General features: G+C 34.1%; 1 protein-coding gene across 1 annotated transcript in view; it reads left to right on the forward strand.

Annotated features, from left to right (window-relative positions):
* Positions 1 to 27,826, forward strand: part of LOC149786217 (uncharacterized) — an 80,789-nt gene that overhangs the window by 3,099 nt on the left and 49,864 nt on the right. Inside the window, exons 2-5 of the mRNA XM_089975906.1 lie at positions 6,022 to 6,810; positions 12,121 to 12,234; positions 19,752 to 19,904; positions 22,883 to 23,104. Coding sequence (XP_089832032.1) covers positions 6,024 to 6,810; positions 12,121 to 12,234; positions 19,752 to 19,904; positions 22,883 to 23,104 — 1,276 coding nt within the window. The 5' untranslated portion in view covers positions 6,022 to 6,023. The remainder of the gene's footprint in view (positions 1 to 6,021; positions 6,811 to 12,120; positions 12,235 to 19,751; positions 19,905 to 22,882; positions 23,105 to 27,826) is intronic.

The raw sequence follows: 27,826 nt of genomic DNA on the forward strand, positions 1-27,826 counted from the left end.
TGTCTGTGAACAGTTATGGTAAAGTTTTATCGGCAACAAAGAAATTACGAAGAACAATATGATCTGAAAGACATGCATTTGCTCTCATGTACATGGCACAGTGGTTGTTTCAAACAAGTTTAGAAATCTTTTCAACTGCCATTTTTGTAACTTTTAGAAAGTAAAAAGAAAATTTCTTGATTAAGGGTAGTTGTTTAAGTATTTTTACTAACTTGCAATTACAATACTGTAATCTAGTTACTCAGTTAAAGTTCATTAGAATGTATAGCTTCTGTTATTCTCTTTTTAAGTCGTGTTGTCTAAATACACTGCATATGAATATGATAGCTTTTTAAGCATGTACCAGATGTGTATATAATATAGATAGAACTCAGAAAATTTTCTACTTGAAAATAAGTTACTGCATAAAACCAATGTTAAATGCAAATATGCATACTGGGAAGTAGAGGGCATAATTCAAATTGGAGAATGAAAACAACACACACACACATGCATATATATATATATATATATATATTTGCATGCCTTGCTATTGCTCTCACTTCTCCCTGTTCAATTCTCACTTCTCCCTGTTTTGTCCAAAAGGAGAAGACACTTCTCCCTGTATAATTCAAGTCTAGCTTGACCCATACATATATATATATATATATATATATATATATATATATATATATATATATACTATTTACAACATATTATTGATGCATTGAATTTAAAGTGATGATTTAAACACTAACAAAATGAAGATTCAGTGTCTTTCTAAAACGTGTCGTAGATTTTTAAGAAATATTTGGATATTTTTCAACAAGAAAACTCTAAACAATATTGTTATGTTATAATCTCTTTATGTTCTAATTGAATAGTAGCAAGAATTGAAAATGTAACCAAAACACAATTCAGAAGGTGAGTTCAATAAATAAAAAATCTCAACAACAATATTGAAAAAGATATAATTTTGCATCAGCATCAAGACAGCTGCTGCTGTATGTGATACATCTACCTTTATGTTGTAAACATTGTCAGTTTTATCCTCAGATTTACTAAATTAAATCAATTCTTCAGTACGTTTAATAGACAAATTGTAAGTCCATCCACTTAAGCTTGCCTCTTAAAAATATAATTCGTCAGACCATATTTTTGAAACTCAGAAACTAATAAGGATTGTGGCAGAGTTTGGTATTTTAGATTTACATTTTGTAATGTGTCTTGAGAATTAGACATGGGGTAAAGTTTTTTCCAGATGTAGGGGTTTTCTAACCATGCCTTGAATATCAGCATATTTCCCTGAGTCTTTCTTATTTTGTCAAGATCTTTAAAAATTTCAATTCAAGATTCCAGCGACAAAGTACTTGCAATCTATTCCCCCCCCCTCCAGCCACTTCACTCTCTCTCTCATGTTTGATGTCACTTTGCACACCAGCTTCATCTAAGGACTCATTGTCAAACATTATGTAAAAAATATTGTTGTCCAGCGGCTCTTAATTTCTCAGCCTAGATGCCATGAAATGCACATAAACTGCTCATCACTACTTACATTACTCTCTCGTTATCCCCAGTGGTAAAAGTGGCCATTTTCACCTAATATGACTGCATTTCTTAATATTACAAAAGTGTATTGGCATTTTTGAATAATTTAAAATGTATAGCAATAAACCATTCCGGATAATGTGCAATGCTGCTAGTGACTGTATATACACTTTTGAAACTCATTTAGATGCCCATGTTGGAGAGGCTAGTGCTGACACACATTCCATAGCTTACACATCTATCAATGCTCAAAATTGTTTTTTTAGACACAGGACCAATGGAAGTGACTTTTTAAAAATTATAGTCCCAGACAAAATCCACTAGCCCAGTGTAAAGTGTCGAATATTGAATTGTGTTGAACCTTAAAGTTGATTACATTGAGCATTAAATTTTATCACATTTAAGCCTGAAAAGTCTTTGTGAAGTGTCACTTTGACCTTTCTTCTTTTTTCCCCCATGTAAGTGTTAAAACTTGAAAGGTTAGCATGTATGACTCTGTGAAATTTGACCAGGGCATTGCAACACTGTCCTGAGAAAGTATACATTTGAGCTTCCAACCATAACCGCTTGATAGGAACCCATGTCAAATTATCATTTTCAAAGGGAAATTTAGAGAAGACAGGTTTTTTGTGCTAGGACACACAATTTTCGAAAGAGAACAGCATTAAGGTATGCAATTTTAATTTTCCACATAATCTTCTATTTTGATTGTTTGTGCAAATGTGTTTGATATGACTAACATCCATATTATGAATCGTTTATTCAATTTCATGGAAATCTGTTGATGCTAGAGTTGTTATGCAATTTATCTTTTTAATTTTACAGTTACTTGTTTATTGATAGAACTGACGATTGCATGCTATCCAAGTTTTCTTATGTGAAGGAATTCATAGAGTTATGTGAAATAATTTTCTTGGTCTGTTAGGATGATATTGATCATCGTGAGTTAACAATAATTGCATATTTATATATGATTTTGCAATGTTTAAATAATCTTGTAGGTTAGAGATAGCTGTGAGCAAGAATTTTGTGAATTTTATGCAATAGTAATCGAGCATGTAGTAGCATAGGTAAAGTGATACGGTAACATTATATATACTGCTAATGTGTTAATTTATGGTTGGTCGCTGTGAAGCGAGGGTGATGTTCTATTGGATTAGTTCAGAATTTATGCAGTGTGGATAGTTAGTATGCTTCTGAGTAATGTAAGTGAGGGAATTTTATGTAGGTGTAGAAAGTGGTACATACAGAGATTTAGGGGTAATTTTGTCCTTTAAGGAACAGATTTCTGGGACAGTCCAAAGATGGAATAACAAAAAAGAAGTGACAAGTTCAGAATAAGGATAGGAAGACCAGGAAGGGGTGAAGTGTTGAGAATAGGAAGGCTCAAGGAAATAGTAAGGCGTTGATACATGGTCAAAGGAGGAAGGTGATGCAATTAGTCATGGACATTGCTCTCTTTTCACCACTCGTTATTATGATGAAATAAATCCAAATTAGACACTGCTATTAAATTCTGTTGACATAACTTAGATTGAATTGGAGTTGCTGCTGTTAATTGTTATTGATTAAATTTTGTTATTTTCCTTGTCTAAGGGGGCTTATATTGCATTATTTCTTCCCAATAGTCTTACTGAGTTCTCTGTTGAAATTCCATCTTTCCACTCCTACCAGGCTATAATGTCGAGGGAGGTCATTCTCTAGATAACGCCAGCCAAATCCAATTAATAACCCCTCTTTCTAAGATTGCAACGTTACACCCAGATTCCAATTTATGTACCTGATAGGGCCTTATTCTTTACAATTAATTTTGACGTAATGTTGAAATTGCTGTACGTTAAATATGAAAAGGAATAAAGAAAAATCATTAAATTGAATCATATATATATATATATATATATATATATATATATATATATATATATATATATATATATGCCTCTCAAAATATTTCATATAAAGCAAAATTTTCGTCCACTGGTCCTGATGTCAACCATTGTTTAGTTTTCTCTAGTTCTAAATGAATGTTTCAGACACAGGCCATGGGCAATTATTTTTACGAAAACAAAATCACTTGTCCTAACTTGAAACATTGCCAGAGAAGGCCATGTATTTTAATATTATTTTGGCACAGCCATGGTTGGTACCTTATACATGTGCTGGTGATATTGGTAATGGAACCCCTGTTTACATTCTGCTGAAAAGGGGTTCACAACCAACGAAGTTTCAAACAATTTCACAAGTTTTGCATGCTCAAGTACCAGTGGTCAATTGGGAATAACTGTGGCATACAAATGTATTCTTATGATTTATGACTGTATGCCTTCAGGTCTGTGTACAGTCTGTATTTCATCACAATCTTTATGTAAGGATAAGTATTTCTGGCGTTTGAGTAAATTTATTTCCTGAATGCTGCAAAAATCTCCATGTTTCTCAATCAATATTGAAAATGGAAATAAAGCTGGAGAGGTTTTCATCTTTTTGGCCTAGTGTTGAGAACATCCGCCTCAGATGCGGGTGGTTGTGGGTTAGATTCCCAGCCGAGTCATAACAAAGACTTACAAAAATGGTACAAACAGCTGCCTCACTTGGCGCTCAGCATTAAGAGGTTAGTGTTAGGACTGGTCGGCCTGGTGTCAGGATAATGTGACTGGGTGGGACATCATGCTACATGTCTGTGGCATGATGCCCCAGTCCTATAAGACATCACTATAAACTGATGACTGCTTTGGTGGCCTAGTTGTTAGACCATCCGCCTTGGATGCGAGAGGTCGTGGGTTCGATTCCTGGTCGAGTAATACCAAAGACATACAGAAATGGCACGAACAGTTGCCTCTCTTGGTGCTCTGCATTAAGAGGTTAGTGCTAGGACTGGTCAGCCTGGTGTCAGGATAATGTGACTGGGTGGAACATCATGCTACATGTCTATGGCATGATGCCCCAGTGCTAGACGTCACTATAAACTGCCACATTGCAGACATCGTAGCGATATGACTGAAACTTTTTACAGCTATGTTAAAAATCCAAATCACATCACAACACATCACTATAAACTGCCACACTGCAGACATCGTAGCGATATGACTGAAATTTTTTTAAAGTTATATTAAAAGTCCAAATCACACACACACACTCATCCCACTCAGCCAGAGGATTATAATTTATTTAGTGTCTGAAAAGAAAGTCAGTTGACCGTTAACTCTTCATTAGTATGGAAACAACTGCAAAACACAAACACACTATGAGTTATGATAAAGGAAAAATGAATGTTTAGTTATAATGGTGCATTAAATATCCAGTTAATTAAATTTCCATTTACAGTGTGTACAGACATGGATATTTTGTCCTAAGTCATTTTGTAACCAGAAAAAGATAATGGACCAATAATAATTTTCACTTTCCATTCTTTACAATTGTAGTGTGCCAGAATTTTGGACAACATTGAAATGGTAATGAAAAGTAATGTACATCTCTTGGCAAATAAATGATGAGACTAGTGTTTCCAGAATACATAACTTGAAACACATTGCAATTAAATTTCTGGAAAAAACTAAGATTTTTAAATCTCATTAGATTCACACTTTCTGTGTTTGGTCATGGGTCTGTTACTGTATATACTTGTATATAAGACAAGTCCAAGTGCAGACTGCATGCATACAGATCTGCCATCATATAATGTGCCAGCAGATATGGGTCTGTACCTGGAGTGGTATACAAATGGGGGTGTGAGGGGTGCAGTCCACCCTGTGTGACAGCCAGAAAGGGTGGTGCCACAGGAGAGTTGAAATACCAGTACAAGTTTTCAAACCAAATGAAAAAATCTACTCGCAGCATAGTATATTTTTCTGTGTGTTCATATTTTAAAATTATTTGTGATGGTGCCAAAGGAAGGATCTACCCTGGGTGCCAAATACTTTAGGTATGCCCCTCGTCATTACAGCTTGTTGGGAGTAGTCAGTAGAACAAACAACAGGTATGCGCATGATGTTATGGAAGATCAGGATCTTTGTTGTTGCATTTTTAATTGACTTATAAGTGAGTATATATGGTACTTTAACAGCTGATATATACTAGAGTTAGCTGTAGCTGCCTCCTTTACTTTATACATTTTATAAACAAAAGATTATTTTAAAAAATTCTTGGAGGGAAGATTTGAAGAAATGAACAAATAAAGCCATTTTAAACCAGGAGTTTGTAATTATAAATACTTACTTTAAAAAGGAAATCATCCCCCCCAAGGGATTGGTGGGGATGGAATGCTTGTGAGGTTGAATTATGGCATGCAGTCATACAAGAAGACTGGTCATATATTTATTGAGGTCGGCTTTATGACCACTCAGCGGGGGTAATTATTGGTGATCGAGTGGAGCATAATAAATTTAAATATGCAAAAAAAGTAACATTGGGATTTGTGATGATGAGGTACTATTTGTTCAGGCTTTTAGAATTTATGAAACCTAATTTTGCTCATTTTCTTTTCCTTTTTTGCTTCAGAAATGGATGTCGAAGAGCTTGGTGTTCCTTTTCAGGGAAGAGAGGAATTCCTTAAAGATTTTATGAATGCCTGGAAAGCCAAGAGATATTCATTGTTTGGCATATTTGGAATGAGATCTGTTGGCAAATCAAGAACAGTCAGAAAGCACATAGACAATGTACAAAAGATTATAATTGAAGAAAACAGTCATTTTAAGGATGTTAAGATAATTAATGTTGACATGAGATTTCTTAAAACCAGTAAACAGCTTCATGAACAGATGTGTGCTTTACTTGGCATGTTGCCGGATCCTAGTTATGATTGTCAACCTAATGCATGGTTTCAACAGATTGAGTCACGTATTAGACAATTTGAGGACCACTTTTACATTGTGTTGTTTGACAATTGTGAAGATGTGTTGGACATTCATTCAGAGCTAAAAGACATATTTCTGGTTTTTCTTGACACATTGTCCAGAATCAGATACAATATCCATTTGTACATTACATCCACAACGCAAATATTATTTGCACAAATACAAAATGCTTACTTTTACAAAACTTTGGAACTTATGAATCAATTAGAATCCAAGAAACTGCTTAGAGCTGTAGCAAAGAGTGTAGATTTTGGTGAACACTTGGATAAGATTGTTGAACTTTCAGGTGGTCTTCCCTTGGTACTTCTGATGGTTGGTTCAGAGCTTGAAGCAGATGAAAGAATGTTGAAGCCAGAAGACATGGTGGAGCTGCTGACTGAGTGTCGTCTGCGAGCCCTCAGCAGGGAATTCTATCCAAAAGAAGACAGGATAGGTAACTATAATCTGATAATTAAGATCACAATTTCATTACACTTCAGATTGCTCCGGCGGGTTCAATCCCCAGCCAAGTCATACCAAAGACTCATAAAAATCGTACTAACAGCTGCCTTATGTGCTCAGCATTAAGAGGTTAGTGTTAGGGTTAGTCATCCTGGTGTCAGGATAATTTGACTAGGTGAGACATCACTAGACATCACTATAAACTGCCACACTGCAGACAGTGAAATGACTGATAAATTGTTAAAGCTACGTTAAAAATCCAAAATGACACACACACACTCATTACATTTCACATAGCCATCAAACAAGACTATGAACTTTGTGTTTATTTGTTTCTCTTGTATTAAAATTAATAGGCTATATCTCAAGATTCAAGATTTTTAATTGGCAGTGTGGGCCATTGGCCTATAATACAGTCATGTATACAAAGACAAAATCCATAACTTGAAGTGCACATATACATATTGTGTTAATATTAAATATTGTATGTATTTTTTTTTATGAAGCGTATGGTATATAAATAATGCAACTCTCTGAATAATGAAAGGATTTCATGTTCACATGAAGCCATAAACTTTTCTAGAGATGGATTATTATACCAAGGTTAATGCTTTTCTCTGAGATCTTAATAATATTTCCGAATGAAAATGTATGATATGCATCTTCTGTGAATGTCAAATTACTGTGATTGAAAAAGTACACATTATGAAGTAATAACACTATCGTGTCTACCAATCTCTATAAAAAGTTTGTGAGTAAAACATCTGAATCTTGAAATGCTTTACATGCATAAATAGGTGATCCTATGGAAAGATACTTCTCTACATTCAGTAATGATTAGTAAATTTTGATAATATTTACATTTTGATGATGTTGTCATTTTATCATGCCAGTTTTGACTGCTGTAATCCTTTCCTCATTGAGAGAATGCGGGATGTACAAATTTCAGTACCAATTGTTTGGATTGTAAATAGGTGACAAATTAATGCAGTGATCAAATAATAGGAAACAGTTACATATAGATAATTTGTGAGGAAAATATTTGTTTGTGGACAAAAGTGTTGAAGGAATGAAATGTTCTGGAGTTAGAGGAATGTGTACACCATTTATGTTCCTTGGACCTTGTTACTGACTTTGTAAAGGCGTGTATATTGGTAAATTCTTAGGAAGATGCAGTATGATTTGTTTAGGTGGCTCTCTACAGTTTTGTATTTTGCATAGGGTTAGAATTTAAAAAAAAATGAATTTCCCTGGGTTTCCTTTCTGGTTATAATGGCTATTTAAAATAGACCTTGTATGTCATAAGCATTGTTCAAAGAACGTTTAATTCCTTTTATTTTGGTGTATGATGGGTATAATATGGGTTATAGCGTACCGTATTTCATGTATTTTTCGTACCCTTTAATTCTTTGTACACAATCCAGCTATAAAAATAATAATTATTTAAATGTGTCATAATTTTTCGTACAAATCACTTTGTATTTTTTGAAACAATCCATGAAATTATCTGGCATAAAATTTCTACTAAGAAGATTTATGTTTGCAAAAGAGATAAAAAATAGCATATTGCCATTTTGTTTTTACAGAAATTAATAATTAATTGTTAGTGAGGAAATACAATGATTGATGCATAAGCATTGGCACCTGCAGCATAGGTCAAGGAGGTCACGTGACGCACACCCCTGAAATCATACTGCAAATATATATAAACTCCAACAAGTTTAATCATAGTTTCAGACTTCTTGCTATACTGACTCTCCTGGCCGTGACTGACTGCACCCCCCATGCAAAAAATCTTGTGGGCGCCCATGTGCATAAGCTCTCTTATTGTCATTACAAGATCTACTGGTGTTTATTAACAAATAGACAAAGGACTTCACAGACCATACCTTTAAATATTATCCTTAATTAGTTCTTATTAAGTTCGTCACCATAACAAAACACCATGTGCATTTTAAAATGAGTTCAGAAGACCTTTGATGTTTTCTTATCCAACAAAAATTACATCTCAGTACATGCTAAAGTGAAGACCACAGACCATTGGTCAACTAGTCTTATTGTTTTATTATTGTCATACAAACATAAAATATAAAAACCTAGTCATATTCTATCGTAAATATGAAAGTCATGGACTCCATTAAATCAATTCATATATATATATCTTACTATCTTTTAAGTGCTTGTCCTGTTTTGACTTGGATATAATTAACATTTTATTGCAAATCTATTTTTTGATAATCCCCAGTAGTATCTTTACTGGCAAGTTCGAATAACAGGTAATGTATATGATCGCTTGTCCTTATAAAATCTGCTGTATGGACAATGGCTTCAGTAGCACATTGACAGATTTTCATTTCCCTAAAGAGAGCCTCATTTCCCTATTGGCCTCGCTGATTTGAGCTCTTTTGTTGATTCTTGCACTCAGTCTGGTTTCAACAGGAATAACCAAAGCGCTAAGCATGTTTAATTACCATGGAAATAACACTGCATAGCCACATGGTTGTTGTGACAATGTACATCGTAATTAAAACAAGAATGAATTGTTGATTTAGCGGGGTTTAATGATAATGGAATATAGTGGGGTTGTAGTACATGAGGATTATCACAATTGTCAGGTAACTGAAATAGTCTTTTTTCCTCTTTGCCAAAGCTACAAATAAAAACCACCCTGAATAAATATGGTCTTGTACACTGACAAAATTTTGTTTCATACCTCTCTCTCACTCTCACACACATGCACGCACGCTTGTGCACATTAACTAAAATGTGATTTTAAGTTCTTTAATTTTATTTGCAATTTGATAATGACATTATTGTTGCTGTAAAAGTACAAGTTGCACTTAATTTCTTGACAATGTGGTCTCATATTGTTGCATACAATTTACCAATAAATAATACCCATAACTAATACATGTTCAAACCATCTTAATCATTTTGCCAACATTACACATAATAACAGCTACATATGCTCTAAATGCAGATGAGCTTGCACAGTGAGACATAATCCTCTCTCTCTCTTGATCACTATTAACAACAAAAATCTTTGAGTACTTTTATTTTTATTGTAATTAGGTTCTTGAGTTGAGAGCAGAATGAGACAGAAAAAATATGTTTACTTTGTATGTTTGTACTGTTATGATGTCGAGTAGCGTGTGTTTTGTAGAACTTGTTCAGGTATGATCCCTTTATTTTTATTACATGGTCAGTACCACAAAATGATAATTATTTATTTTGCATATAATTTTTTGTACACTGAAATTAATAATTATTTTTTCATGTATGAAAACTAAAACAAAATATGACATACAGCTTGGCCTTATTCTAGACGTGCACCTTTAAAAAAACTGCTAGCTCCATTTGGTCATTTTCACTTCCTGAGCTTCAGAGGTAAATTGTAAAAAAAGAACTGATAACTTTTTTTACATTTTATTTATATGGTAATTCATTGATTGCACTTTCAGAAGCTGGTATTTTCTAGTCTAGCAAAATTCATTTTCCCTATTTTAATAGCTGTTAAAGATAGTGTACTTTAGACTAATTCAGGCTGATTGTTTTAGCACAAGAGAGCAGTCATTTTTTAGTTAGCAGTGGGCTTAGATCATGTACGATTTCCAAAAGTACAATATCCAAAGAAATGTCATCAGAGTAGCATAGAGTTATGCAAACATTCTCTCTACTCTGCCTGTTTCAAATGCAAACAGCTAATTCACCTTACATATGTCACTCTTTCAAAAGTGCATAATAACTGGTGAGCGCCCCCTATTTAGTTTGTAAGGGTATGTATACTGGTAAGCTCATAAGAAGATGCAGTATGATTTATTTAGGTTGCTTTTTTGAATGTGTTATCCATTCTGGACAGGCTGACTACATGTAGATTCTGAATATTTGATAATGGAGTCAATTCTTGGCATCTCTATGATATTCATGCTGTTACATTGCACTGGCAGATCAGTGTCCTAACTGTCCATTGTTTATTTGATTTCAAGTGAAATCTAGATTTGCCAGCACATTATATGATGTTTGCAGACTGGATTCTATATGTTGTGTACCCTTGGATATGTGTTCTAAAGATAGTTTGTAAATGTTATATTGTATTAAATTTTAACAACTTTAATAATAAAATACTCAGAGTGGCTTTATATATTGGTGTGTGGTTCTTTTAGTGGAAGAAACCGGAAATCCCCAACAATATTTCAAACTTTGGATCCAGGGTTATCAACTCATATACATGCACAAACTTGAGAGAGTCATATATGAACACAGATGCACAAGTTAGTGCATTAATGTTGTGCTATCCAGCTGTTTTCTGCTGTAGATCTGGGTTTAGAACCAGACTTTGACGATAAAATAGAACACAAAAGCATGAGTGATTTAGGGATAAATAAAAAAACATCACTTGCCTGAAAGTGATTATATAGGTACATTACTGCAGAATTCTTCACAGTATTGTGAAGGTTGCAGTCTAGGATTACTATGAAAATGTTGGAGTCCCAGTCCTACAAATAGGAGTCACAATAATGATACCTTTTTTCCATGTAGCACTTTAGAATATTATTCTTGCTTGTTGTGGCACCGATATAAAAAGGCATTAGATTGCTAATACAGTAAAACCTGTTTTGAGAGACTACTGTTATGAGAGAAAACCTCTCTTGAAAGACCAGGATTGTCTTGCACAGATTTATTGATCATGTAGTGTTATTCTGTCTTATGAGAGGCCACCTGTATTGAGGAACCATTTTTGGGGGGCAGAAGGGGTGGTCTTTCAAGAGAGGATCTACTATACTCATTCATTGTGAAATATTTATGTAGAATTATAATATAAGAATGAAAATCTAAGGTAATTTAGAACAGTGAGACCAATATAATAATCACTATTCCATTTAAAATAGTCATTTGGTTCATAATTTTTAAGTGTGGTGTGCATGCTACATGATTGATACTTGCTTTATAGAAGTTGATCTAATAAAAAAGAAATTCACAGCCAAAAAAACATGAAGTACCATTAGGACTTGGCTTTTGGAATTCTCATATGCCCAAAATTAAAAGTATGCATATTTTGTCAGGGTTTTGGTGTTGCAGAGAACCTTGCCTTGGTACATGTATGTTGCATGGTTTATGATATATACTGCTAAGTGACTGCAATGCATAGAAATATTCATGGAAAAATGATCAGTACACTTTGTGTGTGTTATATTTCTCCAAGCTTTTGGACTAGAGATCTACTGAACTATATTGTGTGCCTGTGATGTTTAAGTTAGATAGTTTAGGGTAATTTACTGTAATTACTGTGCTTTATTTTCAGCTGATGTATATAAAGAGTTCATATTAAGATTGTCAGAATTATTTCAACAACGGCTGGCCACCATGGCATACATTCCAGGGACTTTCACTGCCAGTCACGTCAAGGAGATGCTAGGTAATTCACCCAGTGATAAAGATGGTTTTTAAGACAGGTGAAATAGAGCAGGTACCCTAACACCTTAGTGATGACCAGTTTATTGTTTATTACACGGGGTTGCTATCATCAGCTGTCAGAGAATTGCTGCAGCCAAAGCCATGAACACTTCGCAACCAAATGACAGGGGCAGAATTAAATACCAAATTTATGGATGATGGTTTAAAGACTTCATTTGTGCTCTGAAATATTTGTATGTTCTTTTTTAAACAGGCTTGGGATAGTGTGGTAATTCTCTTTACATTCTTGCATATTCATATTTAATGTCATATAACTCTACCTACACTGCACAAGATAGACACATACAAACATTAATAGATTTTGAATCATGAATGGGATGGTTCATAGATGTGATGAACAGTTTTAAGATTTTGATAGAACCCCTTGGAGTGGAGCTTGCGTAGGGGAGATAATTTTATGATATTTGCAAATCCTCTCTCTAAAACGTTCCCATCTCATTTATACATGTATCACAGCTGTATTGTTATGCAGTACTTCTTGGACAACTCCATTGAATGAACTGCCAATAGACCTTTCCATTATAGTTTTAAAGGGCAAAAACATATTCATGTCATATGACATGCCAACATTAAACACTATGATATCATTCAGTACTCTATACTATTGAAACTGTTCATAAACGTTTTACTGTAAAAAAAAATGTAATTATTTTCACAAATATTAAAGTTAACATTTATTGCAGCTGTGAAACAATATTTTGTGAATCGGGTACCCAAAGGTTTCATTATTGTTATAATTTAGGCCATTCTCACATGATTTGAATAGATTAGTTCTCTTTTTCGTCATCCTGATTTTCCTTTTCCTCAATTATTGATGTTAAATTTTAAAGTGTTATTTAATTATTTTCATCAAATTGGTCTTCAAAAGAAATTTTCTGCACTTAAATCAGTTATTTTGTTGTACACTGGATGCATACTGTTATACCTGGAATCATGAAACTTGTTGAGTGGATGCATCTTCAAGAGTGCTACATCTTCGTCATAACAAATTTAGGTCACTTGCCTAAATTTTATGCTTAACCGACTTTGGTTAAATTTTGTTTTTTAAGTTTTTTTTGTCAAACTTTAATAGACTCATGAATCTGTATACATGTCTTTCTATTACTTCTATACATGTACATCAAGGACATGTCACTATTGCATCCATTTCACTGGCCTGAGTTAAGAATTTACATTTGAGCTCATGACTAGGCAGGCGCACTGATTGGCCAAGTGGTTGAAGTGCTTGCCTTTATCAGTCAATGCTATCTAACCTCTGTCTGCATGGATTCAGGTATCAAACTCAGCCAATGAGAAAGTTGCCAATAGCTTCCTGTGTGTCTGTGGTTTATACAGGGTGGTTTTCATGGGTTCATCCTTTACCAGTTATAAAGGTTGGTGTTGAACCCCAAAACAACAGCATGCCTTGGTTATTTGTACCTTGTATATGTACTATTATACATAGATTCCTGAAAGTTGGTGATCACAAATGTTGGTCAGTATGACCTGTAATGTATTTCTTGCTTCACTGGCATTGGTTAAAATTTTGTGTTTTAGCTTTATTTATCAGTCTTTGTCAATGGTAGAATCATCAGACTAGATGATTGAAAGTATGTTCATTAGTCCCATTACCACAAAAGAATATCACTGTGACTTGCATTCCAATTTTACTCTCATAGTTTTTTTTTTCTCCACTTAGTTCATGACCAGATAACTTTTAGTGCCCTGTATACATACATGTACTGTTAAACCAGGATTCATAAAATTTAGAGAGGTGATGTTTCGTGGTGAGTAGTAGACTTTCATTACAAAAGTAGGTCACTGTGACCCATATTTGATATTGTACTGTCTTGGTTTCAGTCTCAAGTACTGTTGATGCCATGATCATCAAACTAGGTGATTGTACATATCCCTATTAGTACATCACTATTTGATAAGAGGAAGATAATTGTGATCTCCATGTAAATTTTACTGGCTTTTGTTAAGCTTCTGCATGTAGATTATGACTATCTTGGTACTTTATCTACTGTATAATACTGCTAAGCCCAGATTCCTAAGATATAGCAAGAAGATGTGCCAATTTTGCTACATCATTATCAGATGATTATACAAATTTCCTAGTTCCAATGAAAATTACATGATAGATATAATGTCAAATAAAAGTTTAGATAATGTTGACATCAAAAACTGTACTAACACTACTGTAATTTTTCATTTTCAATATGCTGATTGACACCTTTTGCCATAAGTTTACGCTTTTACTTGCACACTGACTTGAGGAGACCTTGTTGATCTTCTCTTACATAGTACAAAGTCATCCTACTGTTGAAATATAAAAAGCAGTACTCTGTGTATGTTTAAATTCCAGTGGCACTGCTTCTGTTTACAAAAAAAAAGCTACAAAATGAAAACACTGAATTTACACTTAAATGTGATCCACGTATTTAGTCCTTGAAAAGTTGTTGTTGTTGTAGGGTTTACATCATTTTTCAGCACACGATAGGCCAAACATGACGGCCAGTATTAATGGTGGAGGAAGAACCCGGGAAAACCCCGGAAAGAACCACCGACCCACGAGAAGCTACTGGCAAGCTTTCTCACATATCCACATTAGTCGAATCTGAGACTCGAACCCACACAGACAGAGGTGAGATGGCAGTGATCCGTAATGGAGAGCGCTTTAGACCACTCGGCCACTCGGGGCCCCCATGCAAAGTAATGACTCAGTTATGAGGCTGAATATACATATACAAAGTTCCAATTCTGACTACATTTATACTGTATCGGACTGGTAATTTAATTTATTGTTCTTTCCAATTGGGGTAAATGTTTTTGTTCTTTCATTCCTCACAAGATAAATTTATTTCAAATAATATAAGCCTTTGGCAACTTAAATGGTCTCTTTCTTGTAAAGAAATGGCTTGAGCGGATGTTCTGCAGAAATAAAGACTGTGTCCATTGCAAACACTTATAAAATTTTAGCATCAGAAGATGAAGTCATTTTATCATGGGAAAGGTGTTTCTAACTGGAAGCTATCTGTCTAAGCTGAAATTATGGTCCTGTCATTAACAGCGGAAATTTGATAATTGTTCATAATTAATCTGACCTCAGCTTATTGTTGAAATGAATAATAATCTAGAAAATTATCAAATCTTAAATGTTCAACAGATTTAAGGTATTCAGTGGGGTAATCTACACATGTCCTATTATTTATTCATTCTTGTAAGGAAAAATTTAAAAACAAAATTTTTCTTATGATAGAAAAAAACTAATCAGTTATACGGATATTATGATTCAGTGTTACCTAATCGTACTATAGATCGAAGATGTTAAACTATTTCCATGCAGTTTCCTGTTTGTGACTATTGGAGTGTTTGGCTATTGAGACCAAAAGAATAAAAATAAAACATGCAAACCAATTTCTTTTGATAGTATTTCACCAATTTTTTTATCGGGTATGCTGCTTTGCAGCTAAAATGGATTAAGTGGAAGACATGGGACTGATTCCTCATCTCTCTCTCTCTCTTGATCAATAAAATGACTGCTGTCAAATTTACATTTCTCTAACTCGATATAATGACTTTATCCAAATAAAAGACCTATCAGTAGCAATAATACCAAGTTTGGTCTCTACATTTATCTCAGATTGTTTTAGTGCATTCTACTGCATATTATGGAATCCTTTACTTAAAATGAAACAAAAACTTAAGAAAGTACTAAAGGATCTATTTTGAATACATTTAGTGCAATGAATCTTATTTTTTTAAAATTCTCTGTACTGTATTATCAGAATGTACAAATGCATTGATTTCCTTATTTCTGTTACTTTGTTAAGTATCATATGAAATTCAGTAATATTGACCCCCCCCCCCCCCCCCCCGCAGTGGAAAGAACGATACAGTAAAACATTTTACAAAAAAATCGCATTCATAATTGACTGATGTGAAACAATATTGCACAAGTTACGATAGTTACTTGATGCATGAGCAGAACCAGATCAGGTCAAGTGTTGTTTTTTTTTAATTTCAAAATGGCCCTAATTTTATTATTATTATTATTATTATTATTATCATTATTATTATTGTTTTTATAATTGATCTTTGTATGATTCAGTTGTAAATCTTTGGAAGTGGATTACAAGAATAAAGTACATTTTGATAATAAAACTTGTTAGTTGTGCTCATTTTGAATAGAGTAAAACAAACTGACTCAAGTTTAAACACCCAACACCACTTGAAAAAAAATCACATGATTTTAACTGATAGAAAACATGTTTTACTCATGTTTGAGCACTAGCTATTTCATTGCCATTATGTTACAGAAATGATTAAATACTTAATGTCCTGGTCTCATAAAAGGACTATAAGTTCACATATCCTTTCTTACCATGTCCTTTAAAAAAATTATTGAACGTTAATAGGTTGACTCAGGTTTGGGCATGGTTGTGGTGGTGGTGAGTCCAGCAGGGTGCATATGTTATTTCCTAGCAAGGATGTTTCGTACCCAGCATTTCTAGACATGCTATTGTATTTTCCATTAGAATTAGCTGAATTTAGAAGAAAAAAATTACTAATATTTATAATTCTGTATTATTATCATTACAAATGAAAGTGAAGTCAGGTTTTAAAATTGTTAAAAAAGATCAGTAAAATCAGAAAAATATATAATGAGTCTAAGATGGATAACAGCTTGTTTAAGTATGTATTATAGTGCATTAAATCAGAAGAATAGGTTTATAAATAATGTTAATGCGATGTACGAATATAACAGATTATCCATACTTTTAGGTTGTTAGGAAGCAAGAAAAGTATTTACAAAGTGATCGGAGTAATTACTGATTAATGATACTGATTAAAAGTTAATTTGCTTTATCCATTTTCTCAAACTATGGTATTTTATAATTTAAATAATGGTACTGGCCTGCCACAGTATTATTTGTTTGTCCGAAACTGCAGCTATATATGTTCTATTTTTAGATATGAGGTAGTGATTCATGATGTCACAAGAGGGCCAATGCTAAAAAGCCTAATTGCAAAAGAAGTCAGTCAACCTTCTCTAAATGTACAGAATATACAAGACTTTGTTATTTGATTGTTTTATTGTCCCAATATATTTGACAGAAATTAAGATCCCTTGATTCTTGAAATGGTAACTTGTTGTAAATCACACATGACATCTTGGTCTTTCCATGGGTGGTCATCATTCATTGACTATTCAAATTTCAGTCAGTAAAACTTATTTTAACGAATGGACCCTCATTTGAGGTTCATGTATTAAATTTCAGTGTGGTAAGTCATTTGTGTAATAGACATGCACTTTTCCCAAGTTGAAATTGACATCGTCTGATGATGTTAACATTTTATATCAGTATTTAGAATGGTCACTGTCTTGATTTCTGCTGAAGGACCATTTTGTTGGTGTAATTGTTAGAGCACCAGCCTCAGATGCGGGAGGTCATGGGTTCGAACCCTGGTCAAGTCATACCAAAAACTTATAAGAATGGTACTAGCAGCTGTTTTGATTGGGGCTCAGCATTAAGAGGTTAGTGTTGGGACTGGTCGGCCTGCTCATGGTATCAGGATAATGTGGCTGGATGGAACATGATGCTACATGTCTGTGGCATGATGCCAAAGTGCTAGACATGACTATAAGCTGTCACACTGCAAACATCAAAGTGATATGACTGAATTTTTTGAAAGCTTTGTTGAAAATTCAAAACATATAAACACACATTTCTGGTGAAAATCCATTAAAGCCAAGTCTTTATTAGAGAGACGGCATTTAAGTTGCTAAAGGGGAAGGGGGTAAATGCTTGAAAACTATTGGCTTATTCTGGTTGCTAATACAATTGCAGCACCATGGTACATATCGTGGTACATTCTTAAAGACCATGGTATACCGTAGTGCAAAATATTTCAAGGTACCCAGCTCTAGTACTTGTATTACAAGATTACCAATAAATCCTTATCCAAATGAACTGTTCTGCTGTATTGTGAAACTCATAAATTGACCTCCTGACAAAGAGCTATTTCATGATTGCTTTTGCATGAACTCTGTGTACATTTTCCACCTTTACGTTTTTGTCATATTCTCTGGCATTTAATACATTAATCAACACTGATTAGGCCTACTGTCAGGATGACATAAATGCAAGTGCTGAATGTGTGTTTTGCTTGTATTAAAATGAGATTAATACAAGACCATAAGATTCATGAACTATTAAAGAAGAGAGTCACGTTGGTGTGTTTGTGTACTGGCCATTTTTTTTGGCTGGGGGGTAGCTGTGAATTTCTTTTGAAATGAAATATTTTCTTTTCTTTATTCTCAAGATAATTAATACTTTTTCCAAATAATATCATTTATATAATACAGTGTTATTTTATCATCCTAATAATATCATGGATATAATACAGCGTTATTTTGCTATAAGTCAGAGCATGATATTTTATACAGCAACAGACAGATGGAAATTAAACAACAAAAAGTGTCAGGCCCCTGCCCCAGAACACAGTGTTAATATCATTAAAGTCGTAACACATTTCTTCTGGAATTTCCTTGCATTCTGAATATAAGATGTGAAACCAGTATGGCAACTTTGCCTGTGCAGTTAAGATTGTGCTTGGTTAATGTTATTAGGATAATTCTATCTTGAGTAAGCATGAATTATTTAGCAAAACTATGCTATAATGTGCTTCATTATAAGACACGTATGGATATAATACTGCCATGGCATGACTTGACAATAATTTCACCATTTCCACAAATTACCACAACATTTGAGTGCCAGAGTAACAATAGTAATAATAATAATAATAATAATAATATTAATAATAATACTTTATTTGCAGAGGGTACAGCTCATGCAGCTAAATTTTAGCTGATATGTGATGAGGTCCTCAGGCATCCAGTATTCTAAACGTACATAATATTTTTTATTGAATGATAGAATATATTAATTGTTAGTTAATGTCAAACAGACATTCAATTAAATCTTCATGACATACATAGGTGTACATCATTGTCTCGTGTTTTAACTGGTTGTTGCATACATATCGGGACACGTGAGAAACTGCTTGAGTATTTGGTTTGTTATAGTACTTAAATAGGTGATACAATCATCCTGCTTTTGTTAATGATACTTATCCATAATTTTAGGACAAAAATGACAATTAAGTGTTTGATTGCAGATGCATGTTTTGTTGCATAAATTGATGGTAGTAATTTTGCTTTATTTTTACAGGTCATGTTTCAGTGACTATTACAAAAACAGGGTCTTGATTCCAATGGAAAGGAAAAGATGTATTAGCTATGACCCGGAGGCAGAAAGATTTGATATACACTGCCACATAAGTTAATGCATTGTGGATATTATATCATCTGTCTATCCAAAAAGTGATGAGACTATGATTGTAAACTGTTTATTGGTATATTTTTGAACTGATGTTGATGATAATATGTATACTCTTTATTTCTTTTAGATACAAAATCTGTGGATGATGCAAAAGATTTGGTTTTGGTTCCATTGAAAAAGAAGAGCTTTATAGGCTATGACTCCAAGACAGAAAGATTTGATATACATGGCATCCTGAGAGACTGTCTGTCTGTATACGTGTGTATCAAAAACATTCCTGGTATGTATGAGCCACAAAGTAAATGTTTAGCTATAACTTATAAGCTTTACTTAAATGTATGAAATAAGATTACTGACCTGAAATAAAATATTTTGTATTAACACATTAACCCTAGCGACGTCTTTACGGGGCAGGAGGTAGTAGCCTACTGCCGAGCTCAGTAGCATCATGGTCATGCATGATACACTAAAGTGGGTGGTTTTATAGAAAGGTAGACAGATGTAGCTCTATAATGATACCAAATAATCTGGAATATCTAGGTGCACTACAAAATACAGATAAAAAAACCTCATTTTTTGGACCTGACTTTATTTTACTCAAAATTCGCCATTGGTTGGAATCCGATTTTGTGTCCGGATTTTAGACTTTTTGGTCTCAGATCTAAGGCAAACCGGTATGAACTGCAAACAGACAGATGAGCCTTTACAAAAAGTAGGATAAGATGGGCATTTGGAGTAAAGAGTGGTGGTCTCGATACAAAAATAATAGCTCCGTTTAGCAAAAAAAGAAGAAGAAAAAAAAAAGAACTCTAACTTTTACCCTTCTGCTCATGCACGAGTCAAATAGCCAACAAAAAACGATGTTTCAACACAACTAGGCGTATGTTATTGAAAGATCACCGGGGATTTGGTGTTTTTGGATCTATTCAGAAATAGCTTCAAAATGTGTTTCCTACTCGTTTTTCAGGTGAAAATGACAAAAACCACCAGGGGTTAATGTGTTAAGAGCCACTAGTGCATGTGTGCTTTTAGAGGGATGTGTGAGTGGGTCCTTGGTTCAGTTAAAACCCATTTTCCTCTCAAGAATGAGCATTAAAAAATCCTAGATTTGCCAAATGTTGAGTTTTTAGAGCTGAGAATTGTGTCAGGTGATTCCAGCTATGTTGATTTAGCACTTTTGCAGGATTCTTCTTGGTTGTTTGGTGGTGTGTGTTGGGGGGGGCTGCAGTAAAGTCTTATGTTTATTGTTGTCATGGCTATGCAACTGTCAGGTATGCTGTTGTCATGTTAAGGGAGAAGTTTATGCTTTATTTTGAGGAATACAGGTATCCTTTTCTCAAAAGGGTTCCCATGGTAGAAGTTGAATTCTTTCACATTTCCTCCTTGTCATATTACATGTTCTCCAAATGTTAATGTAATCAGGTAGTGTAATCAGTGGAGAAAGAACAGTTTTTTACTAAATTATGTTTCACCAAGAATACTTACTTGATCACATTACCATTATTCCATCGCATATTTTCCCATAAATACAAGCATCTTTGTTGATGTATTGCTAAGCATAAGCTGGTAAATATCTGATTCATCAGTAGCCACCAGGTAGTGGCAATGTGAGGTAATGTGTACATTTCTTACCTTGGTCTGTTCGATATATAGATGGGAAGGAGAAAATGGTTGTCTTTCTTGGATGGCTGTAATCAACAGTTAGTGGAGTTAATTTCCAAATATTAATGTGGTCAGGTGAGTATTCACACAATAAAAGAGTCTATCAAATTTCAGTTGTCAATCAAATGAAGGGTCCATGACATTATGCTTATTATATTTAATGGAATTTTAGACCTTGCGTTTTTTTCTCCATCAAATACATTACCTGATAACATTACATTAGGATAACTTCCTTTGCTACCGCCAAATCCAGCACTCCTGGAAAGATAGAAAATGTGTCTATCATATATACAAAGAAAATCAACTCTTATTGGTTAACTTTCTTTTCAACCCTTACTTGGCTACTATTATACCAATTTTAAAGCAGATTTTGCCTTGACTAACCATAACTTAAAGATGTCCTCCAAAAAAATCTAGATGAATAATGTAATCTCTGTGACTTGTTTTATATCTTGCATGAAACATTTTGTTAATTCTGGTGAATTTAATGATATGTGTGCAGTTATCATTCCATTCAATATTTTCACATGTGATTTTGAATTGTAACATTCAATTTCACTGAAGAAACTTTTGGGTGCTGTACTTATCAACTATGGCCTAGTGGTTAGAGTGTTCGTCTTGGATGCAGGAGGTTGCAGTTTCGAACCCTAGCTGAGTCATGCCAAAGACATACAAATGGTACTAACAGCTCCCTTGCTTGGTGCTCAGCTTGAAGAGGTTAGTGATAGGACTGGTCAGCCTGGTGTCATGATAATGTGACTGGGTGGGACATCATGCTACGTGTCTGCAACATGATGTTCCTGAGTGCTAGACATCACTATATACTGCTACACTGCAGACATCATAGTAGTATGACTGACAAATTGTTAAAGCTATGTTAAAAATCCAAATCTCAGCCCCTACCATCCCACTTATCAAATATTACAATTCTAAGTCATGTTAATAACATGGTTTACACTTTCTTACTTTTTTATATATATATATATATATATATATATATTGCGAGAAATTTTTTAAGGTGTTGAAGTGAAAATTTGGTTTAAACTGAGTATAATGGTAGCCAACTAGTGGGTAGTCAGGGAAGTTAACTTGTAAGAGTTATTTCCCTTTGTCTATGTAATATATATATATATATATATATATCGACAAATGGTTATTTTTCCATCTTTCTGGGAGGACTGGATTTATTTTTAGCAAAGAAAGTTATCCTAATATAATGTAATCAGGTATTATTGGAGAAACATAATTTGCTATAAAAAGTTGCTTTTCACCAAGCTTTAAAAATATTCATATATGGTACTAAATTAATAATTCACTTTTTTCTGGGTTACAAACTTTTAGGGATATCCTTGCTTATTGCACACCAGTTTGCCCATGCTCAAATTCCAATACATTTCACTTGCTGCCTCCAAAGTTTCAGCATGGATGGATTTTGGAATGAATTTCTAGCACTTTCTTCAAAACTTCACTGTGGCCAACTGTTGTATTTTATTCTAGACTGCTTTTTAAACACTGATTCATTCTGCAGAGTCATGGGTATCTTAAATGTTTCTGGTTTTAGACGTTAGATCTTAGATCATGGATTTTTTTTTTCAGCCGTGAGAAAAAGATTCTGCAAGACATTTACAGAAGAGATTAAAAAGATCAGCGATATGATGTCAACCACAGACTATACAGAAGCTCTGGCTTTATTTGGCCTCGAAAATCCAAATCTACAGAAGCTACTGACTGAAGTAATGTACACACAGCATGATACCTATGACTTCTTCATTGAGGTTGCATCAACATGCTCTGTTCTACTTGAGAACCTCATGGCTTGTAAGTATGCACAATTAATATTGATTGCTTTTTAATCTTGTTACAAAAGTAAATTGAGAAAGTGGTTGTTGTTTTCTTAATGCTACTTTTCAGCAAATGGCAGTTAGCATATTTAGTGAAGGAAGAACCTGGGAAACTTCTGAGAAGAACAACCAATGCCTTTGAAGCTGCTTGCAAAGTTTTCTCACATATTCATGTTTTAAGAGCTGGAGACATGAACTCACATGGACAGAGGTGAGATGTCAGTGATCATTAAAGGTGAGCACCTTGGGCCACTTGGTTACCCATGGCCTCTGACATAATGGCTTGACATGACTTTGTTGCTCTCTCAAACAGAGAATACAGTACATTATGACAACTATTGTGCAAAAGTGTCATTAACAAAAAGATATCCAAAGGTAGACCTGAAGATATTTACATATAAATAGGCTCATATGATTTCAAATACATTGTGAGTCATGTAGGCCTATCAAGGTGTAAGAAAAGTAACAAAAAGGTCAGCCATCACATGTTACTGCACACAGCCTAACCTCAGGAAACTCCATCATTTGAAAGCTGATTTAGATTGTGAAGCAAAAAGAAAAGCATACCTCTTTTGAACCCTCTACTCTGGCTTTAATCACGAGATTCAACAGACATGATTCAGAATAAATTAATAGCATTTAGAATACAGAATATATTACAAACATTTCCTCATAAGCTCAGGTGGTAATTCTGAAGATAATCTTAAGATATAATATTTAGCTCTCCTCTACAAAGTATAGATACGATATTGTATTACCTCAGCCATAGGCATTGCAGGTAATAGCATATAGTCATGTGTACCAGAGATCCTTAAATACCTGTATTTGCCAGGCAGGTCTGGTAGGTCAAAGGTTTTCACTGGTGCATACCTGTAGCCATCAGACATAATTCTCAGATATCATTATATCAATTTGTCTTTGATTTGTTTATCCATTAAACTGCCCCTCACCCCACCCCCACCCCCCACCCCCTGCAGAAATCCAGAATGAAGTAAAATTCACTGGGCACTTGGAGGTCAGGTTTAGACTGAGAGTGTTGCTTTGTATAATAAAAGAATCAACAAAAATGTTGCTATCTTGATTCAAAGCTTGGTTCAATGTTGGACAATGGATAGATGTGTTGCTGACTTAGCATGTTTGTCATCGTTTTCTCTGAATTGTTTAAACATTATATAGCCTCAAAAGAGATGTGAAAGCAATACAGTGTGACCCTGCTATAACGCGGTAGTTGGGAACCATAAAACCCAACCGCGTTATATACCGAACCGTGTTATAAGCAACCAAGTCAGTTAGCTGAAGAACATGTACCCCCCCACAAAAAAAAATAATTGTGGGTGTGTGTGGGTAATAAATGTGGGCGGTAAAATATGTGCATCGTCGGCACAGTTACCATCTTGAATTGATGCATATTAAATGAGAAATACACCTGTAGTGAAAACAGAGAGGACATAATATAATAGTTTACTTTATTTAGAGAACCATAAATTGGTACATATACGTGACTCCTGTTTATATATAAATGTCTAATGTATAGCATGAATAGAGTATCTACACCGTGTACTCACCTGCAAACCTCATCATATACATTGAATCCACAATACAAGTGATTCTATCGAAAATATGCACACACAGCTTTAAAATATTCATTAATTTTGTAACAGGTCATATTGGTCTGAATTCAGTGGAAAAACATAGCACAATCACATAACGAATGACGAAGCACATTTACTTTAAAGTACGTTCCAAGTCGGTAAAAGTTAGTTTGCGTCTTAAGCCACGGCATAAACTTTATCCCTACAAAAGGGAAACTGTTACAGCACAGTTAACGTGTTCCAGTCACTTCGGAAAATGCAAAATTCCGTCAGATTCCATCACTTTTATTTAAGTTTGGTACTGACTTCCTTTGAAGAAAAGTTCTTTGTTGTTATTGAAAGATTGTAGTCAGCTTTCTTTGATGAAGGGTGCATGTGCTATTGAAGGGACAGCTTTGGAGAACCAATTGAATGCCCATTTCTTATTGTGGGGGCAACTAACTGCATTGCATGATTTCCATTTGCTGAGTACGTTTTCATAACAGTCGGTGCTTAAAAAGTAATCTGTTTCTTTTGAAATTTCAGCAAACTATTTTATCTAGTTACTGTCCCTCCATGCTTACTGAATAAACCAATAAGTAAGATGTATTTTTTTTAAAAAAATTTTTTTATACATTTGTGGTAGTAGCATGATGCTGCCTTCCATGCATGCGTCTGAAAATTAACAAATCGTCAACGGACGATAGAGACGCAGGTGTTCTGATGACAGGGATTATTACAGAAAACGTGAGTGTTCTGAAGGATTTAATTCTGATTGAAAAGAAGAGGAATTTTACTTACCGTCCACATACAAATGTCAGTCTTTGTAAATATATTAATTGCTAGCAAGCGGCTAAAAATCCGATGAAAGATAGATTACGAGACAATGCCTTGTCCGGTTGATCTCTGTTACCAGAAATATCAACAACAAAAAAGCGGATGTTTCACAACATACAGAACTCATGCTAGATATAACAATGCATTGTTTAGATGGTTTGTCAGTATGGACAAAGAATTTGTTTATGTAACAATGGATAAATTTCAGTGCATTTTATATACAGTTTGCAGCTTCATTTCATGTGGCCTCTGAATTTCTGCACTCCAAACCAATGGTTGTATATAAAAGTTTAAACAGCCAACAATGTCGCCAACAAATAAAAAGCCACATGGTATGTTTTGTAGCCAGTAAGGAAAAACAATTCAAGTTTGCGACATTGGCGAAGACCTACATGATCCCAGAATAAACTTTTTATGCATTTTTTCTTCTTCTTACTTTTAAGAAGAAAAAAAATTACTTTTTCGTGTATGAGAAAAATACATATAAAATTTCAGGAGCCAAGACATGATCGTCGTGTATTATTCATATGTGATCTCTTCCCCAAAATGATAAGCATCTTTTTAAGTATTTTTTTGTACTTTTTAAGAATTTTTTTTTTGTGCACAAGAAAAATACATGTATATGAAGTTTTGGGAGCCACGCCATGGCCGCGTTATATCCGAATTTGCGTTATAGCGGGGTCACACTATAACTTTATTGTCAGAAATGTATGTTTGTGTATTTAATTGGAATCTAATATCTTTCTTCACATATGTGGCTAAAATTTCATTAATTTATATAAAATTTAGCAAGTTTAATGATGTGATCTGCACCTGGCTTGGGATAAGGAATTGGGCCATGAAAGTTTAGGAATTCCAACAATGAAAACTTAATGGAACTACAGGCCCTGTTTATTTTAATAACCCTTGTACTTAATCAATGCAAGCAATAATACCAGAAGGCAGAATAACAGGTTAAGGCAAGGAGCCCGTTATAACATTTGTTGAATTGTGGTATAGTATCACTAACTGTGGGGTATTGAACCCTCAGCACTGGTTTTTTAATTTCATGGACTATTAACTGGTTAAAGTTATAGGAAAGTAGATAAGATCTTTAATTATAATTAATGTGCAATTTCTTGTACGTAATTGGTTATTTTTTTGGATCATGTGTGCAAAGAATTTGGTCATATTCTTACAGATGAATTTGCTTATATTTCCCAGAAATGGTATATATACATGTTTCTTTGCTTTTACTTCTGCACTGAGTCTTAGCCGAAATTATTAAGTAATAAAAGAACCTTCCATTTTATTTTATATTTGTATAGGTGCCATGCTTGATGCAGTGAAGATTCCTGGTCAAAGTATCTTGAAATGGCTTCATTATTGCTTAGATCATTCAGAGTAGTCATTGTGAGTTCAGCACTTTTCTTGCATATATCACATACCTGACATATTCCCAGACAGTGTTGGTGGGTGTTTGAGACTTAAAAAGTGTGTTTTCAGGTCCCAAGGGGGTCAGTACTTGTGACAAAAAAGCCGTGTCATAGGGAGGAGAGGGACACAGTATTTTCAGGTTTAATGGGGCTTTACAGGTAATACAGCAGTAATAAATGTCTCTGTCCAGTACATGTGTTAATGCTTTATCAGCACAAATTGACTGTGCAAAAACAAGTATGTGCTTATTAGTGTTGTTCAATCAGTCAGTTTCATGGCTTAAATCATCTTATATATCATACATCAGTGAATCGTTTGTATTGTAACAAGATTAAGATAACAAATAATATTAAAGTAAACTAAACTGAATGATCAGTTCAGCATGTTGAATATGATGCAGATGATGCTTCTATTTCGACAGACGTCATACACTCTTGAATGTTTTATGTTTATATGTTGTTTGTAGTATGTGCATATATTAAATGCTCTCCCTTACTGCTGTGCTTCACAGAGTAAAACTCCATCAACCATGAGTTCTGACTTTTTTTTCTTTTTCTGGTTGTTGCTTGCTTTGCTGGTAGCCTATTGCTTCTTGAATCACCTTTAAAAATGAATCATATTGAACATTATTTCAACAACCTAAATTATCATACTTTGCAATTTATATATGGAGTAAACTTTGACTTGAAAGATATGTTGCTGCTCCTCACAAACTTGCCAAGTCTTTAATTGTTACAACTCTATGGTCTTGAAACAAGGAACAAGAAAATGCAAAACCAATACAAAAATTTAAATTGAAAAATATAATTTATTTCCCTAAAATAGAAAGTGAAAGAATTAAAAATAAATTACAGTATACTGAATGAATTCCTAAA

This window comes from Sinohyriopsis cumingii, chromosome 12 (genome assembly GCF_028554795.1).
Source record: "Sinohyriopsis cumingii isolate HCF-2022 chromosome 12, ASM2855479v2, whole genome shotgun sequence".
Classification (NCBI taxonomy): domain Eukaryota; kingdom Metazoa; phylum Mollusca; class Bivalvia; order Unionida; family Unionidae; genus Sinohyriopsis; species Sinohyriopsis cumingii.